This window comes from Spermophilus citellus (genome assembly GCF_964194105.1).
Source record: "Spermophilus citellus genome assembly, chromosome: 7".
NCBI lineage: Eukaryota > Metazoa > Chordata > Mammalia > Rodentia > Sciuridae > Spermophilus > Spermophilus citellus.
The window spans coordinates 35,562,652-35,569,701 of NC_138188.1; the positions used below are offsets into that span (position 1 = coordinate 35,562,652).

Consider the following 7,050-nt stretch of genomic DNA (forward strand, 5'->3'; position numbering starts at 1 on the left):
GAGCAATAGACTCAGCCAACTATGGACTAAGACCTTGGAAACCATAAGCCAAAATAAAATTTCCCTTCTCTAAGTTGTTCTGGTTGGGTATTTTGGTCATAGTAATGAAAAGCTGGCTAAACTAGGGGTGCTACTCTGGCAGAGATTAATACAGTTCTCATGAGACCCTGGTTAGTTCCTGCAAGAGTGAATTGTTCTAAAAAGAGGAAGCCTAGTCCCTGAGTCTCTCTGGCTTCCTGTATTACTACATGATTACCTCTGAGTGTGCTATTGCTGCCACTGTGGTGCCATTCTCCTTAAGGGCTTCACCAGAGACTAACCAGCAAGGGCAACCAGATCTTAGACTTTCAGTTTCCAAAACTGTGAGCTAAGCAAGTCTCATCTCTCTATAAGTGATCCAGTTTCAGGTATTTAGTTATAACAACAGAAAATGGACTAATATACCAATGTCAAAATCAGGACCAGAAATCAAGTCTCTCTTTCCCCTAGTCAAGGTTCTAACAGGTCCTAGAATTAATTTTACAGTATTAACTAGAACACGCAGCAAAACTATTAGCTGCCTACCCCAGCACCCAGCCTCTCTTGCAGCTACATTCTTGCCAGGGAGATGCAAGGGGAAGTTGTGATGGCACTCAATGGTATTTGCAGAAGTCTTTATAAAATAAGAGGTGTACCTCTTTTCCTTTATCCTATTGCCTGAAATGCAGACATGATGGGATGGAAGCCCAGCATGCACATGGGCCATGGTCTATAGTCCCTAAGGATGACAAGCAGAAAGATGTAAACCTGGGTCCTTGACAATCACCATCACCCTACCTGTACTGGATTGTCCAACTCCAGACTTCCTTTTCACAAAAGAAAAATGAATTTCTACGTCTTATAGCCACTGTTCTTTGGGATTGTTTTATTAGAGAACAGAGGAAGCTAATCCTGAGATGCAGGTAAGACCCCCCACCCCCAGGAGAGAGTAGAAATCAAGCAAAAGTATGGCAGTCCGGTAGTTTCCAGTGTCACATGCCCACAGTAACTTGTTGTTTGACTCTATTTGTTACCTGGCCCCAGCTTCCTGGTCACTAATCCTTCTGGGCCTTGGATCAGGTCCCTGTAGGTCCTGGGACAGTACTCACGAAAGAGATTTTCTACCAGTGTGTTGCTTCCTCGAACCACGGTCCTCCCCTCCTTGTTCATGTAGTTCCACAAATGCAGGGCATAAGAGTCATTGAAACTCAGGTCTCTGTCCCAGACTTCATAGTAACGCCTCCACTGGGGATAAGAGATTGGGTAAAATCTCTGGGGGTGTAGGAAGGACAAGTTCAGACACCTGAGGTCACTCAGCCCTTGGAAGTCTCCAAGTTTGCACCATAATCTCAACATCCTCGTCATCAAAATAGGACCTTGGTTGCCCCAAATTTTTGAATTGTAGTGTTCAACGAAGTTTTCCATGCATCCCCACAAGAAGGGGTGGTGGGGCAGGAACCCAAACACCCCATTACTAGAGTACCGAGAGGACTGAGCAGCCAGAAAGTTCTCCTGGGGAATAGGCCTGATGGAGATGACGTCAGTATCCATGTAGACACCACCGTATTTCCAGATGAGAGCCAGGCGGGATGCATCTGAGCTGACGTGGAGCCAATATGCCTGTGTACTGGCATTGATCTGTGGGAGCAGGTGCAAATCAGCCCCAAGCAGTGAGAAGAGGGAGGGGAGTCACAGTAGGAAAGCCAAGCCCAGAGTAGCAGGGGAAGGGGTACAATAAACCAGCTTCCCAAAATTGGATTTGGCAACAAGCCAAATTTTTCAAACTTCCCAAACTTACCTCCCCAAATTTTCCTTTAAGTGAAAATTTTCCTTTAAGTAAAAATTTGCAGCAATTACTATCAATGAAAAGATTTTTAGTAACTTTTAAAGATTTTCTGGAAAAAAATAAACCACAGCAGTGGAAAGAAAGAAGAAATCCAACAGGGATTTCACAATGAAATATCTGAGTCATTCTTCAGTGTGGGTGTACATTTTAACCACATATATGAAGCAGTGAAGGAAGAATCAAAAAGCCCTCAGAATGCTCATTGGTTAGACAAAGAGGAAAGAAGGGAAGGGAGGGGGACAGAAATAGGAAAAGACAATAGAATGAACCTGACATAATTTTCCTGTATTCACATATGAATACACCACCAGTATAACTCCACAATATCTACAACCACAAGAATGGGAAGTTATACTCCATGTATGTATGATGTCAAAATACTTTCTACATGACGCTGGGGATGTGGCTCAGCGATAGAGCGCTTGCCTAGCACATGCGAGGCCCTGAGTTTGATCCTCAGCACCACAAAAAATTAAATAAATAAAGATATTGTGTCCAACTAAAAAAATAAATATTAAAAAAAATACTTTCTACTGGGGCTGGGGTTGTAGCTCAGTCGTAGAGCACTTGCCTGGCAAGAGTGAGGTATTGGGTTCCATCCTCAGCTCCACATAAAATAAATAAATAAAATAAAGATATCATGTCCACCTATAACTAAAAAATATATTTTTTTAAAAAAATGCATTCTACTGTCATGTATAACTAAAAAGAACAAATAAAAAATTAAAAAAAAATGCTAAAAATTAATGGAGAAAAAATAAACTAGGAAACTAGAGGGAAAGTCAATATGTATGCTGGATGAGAAATTGGTTAAAGAATCTTTAAATGTGTGTATTCATTTGCTTCTTCATTGCTTTGATAATATTCATTGAGGGTCTATTTATTATGTGCCAACCTCTGTTAGAACTGCTAAGGATACAGCAGTGAACAGACAGGCAAACATCCCTACTGGGAGGGAATGGACAATAAATAAATAAATAAATACTCTGTTGGGTGTTGATAAGAACTATGAAGAGAAAAAAGCTGGGTGAGGGGGTTATGAAAGAGAGTGGAGCTCAACATGATATCAGGTTCCCTCAGAAATGTGAATGAAGTGGGTGATGAACCATTGCCATATCTGGGAGAAGAGGATTCTGGGTAGAGGGAACAGCAAGGGCCCTGGGGCAGGTGCACCCTGGCAGAGTGGCAGAGGCAGAGAAGAGAGCAGGGCAGGTGATGAGAATAGAAAGCGTAGAAACAGAGAGCAGTTGATGTAGGGTGGGGTCAAGACTTTGAAGTTATTCAGATGGTTTGGAAGAAAGGAGGGATGGGATCTGAATTAATTTTCAAGGGCTCACTTTGGCTGCTGTATAGAAAAGACCGTGATAAAGGGGTGAGAGATGAGCGGGGCAGAAATAAAAGAGCAAATGAGGAGGCTGTCAAAATGATCCAGGCAAGAGGTGATGGTGGCGTGGGCCTAGGTGATAACTTGGCTGGGGGAAAGAGAAATGGTTGAGTTCTGGCACATATTGCAGATAAAGCTGGAGGGGGAGTGAGAGAGAGAGAAGCCACAGACAACTGCAAATGCGGAAAGTGAACAAAACTGAAAGTGAATTTAAAAGTGAAATTAAAAGGAATGAAAACAAATCAGCATAAATAGCAGTGTTCCCACATGGGATGCTAATATTTTGGATACAAAAAACAAAATATACTTTTTTTTTTTTTGTACCAGAGATGGAATCGAGAAGCACTTAACCACTGAACCACATCCCCAGCCACTTTTTTATATTTTACTTAGAGACAGGGTCTCAACACTTTTTTTTTTTTAGTTGTAGATGGACACAATACCTTTATTTTGTTTGTTTATTTTTTTATGTGGTGCTGAGGATCGAACCCAGTGCCTCACACATGTTAGGTGAGCACACTACCGCTACCACTGAGCCACAACCCCAGCCCCAGGGTCTCAGCACTTTTTTTCTGAACTTCAATGTGTTGATTAAATGGTTAAACAACTGGGGCTGAGATTGTGGCTCAGAGGTAGAGCGCTTGCCTACCATGTGTGAGGCACTGGTTCGATCCTCAGTACCACATTTAAAAAATAAATAAAATATTGTGTCAACCTATAACTTTAAAATACATGTTTTTTTTAAAAAAGGTTAAACAACCACCTTGACTTTTGGTAAAAATAAACATTCTTTAAAATTCTAAAAAATCAAATGAAAGCAGGCCGACTAAACTTTGCAAAAATCTTCCCAAGTTGCTAAAAAATCATCACCTTGTTTATAATTGCTGAAAACCTCATAAATAAGAATAGATGACATTTACCAATACCTGGTCCAAAGATAGACAAATCCTCAAAGACAGGTTCTAAGATCATTTTTCTTTAAAAAATGAAAAATTTAGAAGGATCAGGAAGTTTAGTCATCTGTGCAAAGAGGAAGAGGTTGGATTTGAACCACGACTGGCTGACCTCAGACATCTACTCATCCAAAAGAAACAGGTTTTGATAAAAATAAGGAAGTATGATATTTTTGGTAAATTAGTGGTTGTTAGTGAACAATGAGTCGTAGGATATCAAAAACTGTACGGAACCAGAAGAGGAGGAAAACTGCCTTGATATAAACATTATACTAGTGCACCCTAAGCACAAGAGCCTCAACAGGGGTTTCAGAAGGAGGTTTGATGTTCTGGCTGTTGCCCCCACCCCCAATCCTATGCCCACAGTAGTCATTCCTAGGCATCTTCAAAGACTAAGATTGCCCAGATAAGTGTAGCAAACCCAGCGGTCACTAGCAAGTGATAGAAAGGTAGCCCCCAGTTATCCTGTGATCTTACTGGGGCAGAACTACCACAGCCTGACACCCTAAGGTAAGACAGTATGAATGCTATAGATATACAGCCTGCTGTAGTACCCTGAAGGCTCAAGTGGAACAGATATTTAAGAGTTTTGTATCTCACAGTCCACCTTGCTCCTAAAACCCAACACATAGGTGGAGCTCAAAGCAATGCCAGCTGTGCTCCATGTGATCAGAGATTTCCTTTTCTAAGGAGCAAAACACAATTTAGATAGTGTTAGTCTAGCCCAGGTAGGGGAGCACCCTCTAGCAGGCCCATACTGACAGCTGCAGGGAAAAAATCGGGTGTCCCCTTCACTCCCAGTGCCTGCCTCCCTGGCTTGCTGCATACCTGGCTTCTGCCCAGGGTAGTGCCACGTACTTGGCAGGAACCCTGCTGTTGCCAACTGCCAGGATCTAGCAGATAGCAACTAGGTCCGTTTTTCCACTTTCTTCTGGTAGGTCCCAATTTGAAGTCACTGGGGCCAAAAGATGGAACTGATCCCAAGGGCTGCTCCAGCCCTGTCCCCTACCTGCCTGGTCCTCCAGGCCCCTCCCCCTCAGGCCTATGATTTAATCCAAAGAGTGTTTCTAGTTGACTGCAATAAAATGCATGCATGCCCACCACCTATGACAGCTCACCCAGAGCCCAGGCAAATGTGGAAGAGTGAGGCAAGATTTTTTCTCTCTTTTATATAGATACTATAGTAAGATGAATAATTGCCACCCCAAAATATCTGATCCTAATTCCTGGAAACTGTAGATGTTGCCTCATATGGGGAAAGAAGCTTTTCAGATGTGATTAAACTAAGGACCTTGAGATGGGGAGATTATTCTGGATTATCCTCATGGAGGTCTAAAAAATTACTGATGTGCTTTAACAGAAGAATAGAGGGAGGTTTTACACCCAGAGAGGAAAGGAGAATTTGAAGATGGAGACAGAGCTTGGAGTAATGGTCTCCAGTCCAACAGATGCTGGCAGCCACCAGACGCTGGTAAGAAACGAAGAATTAGGGCTGGGATTGTGGCTCAGCGGTAGAGCGCTCGACTAGCATGGGCAGGACCCAGGTTCGATCCTCAGCACCACATACAAATAAAGGCATTGTGTTGTGTCCATCTACACCTCTAAATAAATAAATATTAAAAAAAAAGAAATGAAGAATTATTTTTCCCAAAGTCTCTGCAGGGAATGTGGCCCTGCCAATGCCTTGAGATCAGCCCAGTGAAGCTGATTTGGGACTTCTGCCTCCAGAATTGAAAAAAAAAAAAAAAAAATTCGGTTGTCACCAAGTTTGTGATAATTTGTAATAGCACCCATTGGAAACTAATTCAAGAACCTAGATAATATCCTCCAACTTTTTGCTTGGCCCACAAAGCCTAAAAAATATTTACTGTCCTGCCATTTGTAGAAGTTTGATGATATTTGGTCAAGGACTTTGCAATGGCAAATAAATAGTATTATTTTAATGTCAATTTTTAATTAATTTTTGTTTTTTAGTTACAAAATAAGAGTACAGACTGAATTCCTTACTCCGTTGGCCCTGATTCCTTACTCCTTTGACCCATCTGTCTGGTGAATAGTTGGAGTCATTTTGGGTGAGTCTTCGGTTGGTCCCTCCCAACACTAATTTTGTAAGTTTTCCCCCAAACACTTACTCGAGTATACCATGAATACAGGGGTGTGTCTTCCAACAGCTTTTTCATATCCAAAGGGAGGAGGAAAACATTGTCCAGGGCTGAGAGGAGGGAAAAGGCTGGGTAGCTGGAGTTTGAGGGCAGCTGAGTGGAACTGTTGAGACCTTTCATAAAGAAGGCCACTGGCTGCTCTGGATAAACCCTGGCAGCAGACTCCACGGCGCAGCAGACCAGTGGGGGTGGCTCCAGTCGCTCTGAGGTCTCTACAAATACAATGCCACGTCCATGGCTCAGGAGGGCTTCGGGGTCCTGCTGGAACTTGAAGGGCATCAGGCAGGAGAAGAAGCAGGAGGATCTCAGGAGGAACTGGTAGAGGAAGCCACAGGCAAACAGCAGGGTGATGGATAGGGAGAACTGGAGCTCCTTCAACATGTTCAGTGCTCTCTCCCAGCCTGCTCCTTAAACAACACCCACCATTCATTAAGCATCACATTCCCAAGTGGATGGAGATAGCACACAAGAATACCATGTGAGAATATCACTTAGAAACCTATACGAAAGAAATACGATCGAGTCGAGCAGTAATAAAAGGAAAACCTTGGCATAACCAAATTTGGGTTATCTTAGATTTAAGGATGAGTATGCATAGGAGAATAATTAATTTGTTGGTAGAAAGAAACTATTCATGAATGCATTATCTTAAGAGAATAAAGAAGAAAAGCCATATAATCATTTCAG

General features: G+C 42.3%; 1 protein-coding gene across 1 annotated transcript; it reads right to left on the reverse strand.

Moving 5' to 3' along the window:
- Positions 1-1,041: 1,041 nt before the first annotated feature.
- On the reverse strand, positions 1,042-6,744 carry A4GNT (alpha-1,4-N-acetylglucosaminyltransferase; the record flags this gene model as incomplete). The annotated part of the gene is made up of 2 exons (XM_081302068.1): positions 1,042-1,656; positions 6,334-6,744. The coding sequence occupies 2 exons, from the start codon at positions 6,742-6,744 to the stop codon at positions 1,042-1,044; spliced, it is 1,026 nt and encodes a 341-aa protein (XP_081158194.1).
- Positions 6,745-7,050: the final 306 nt, after the last annotated feature.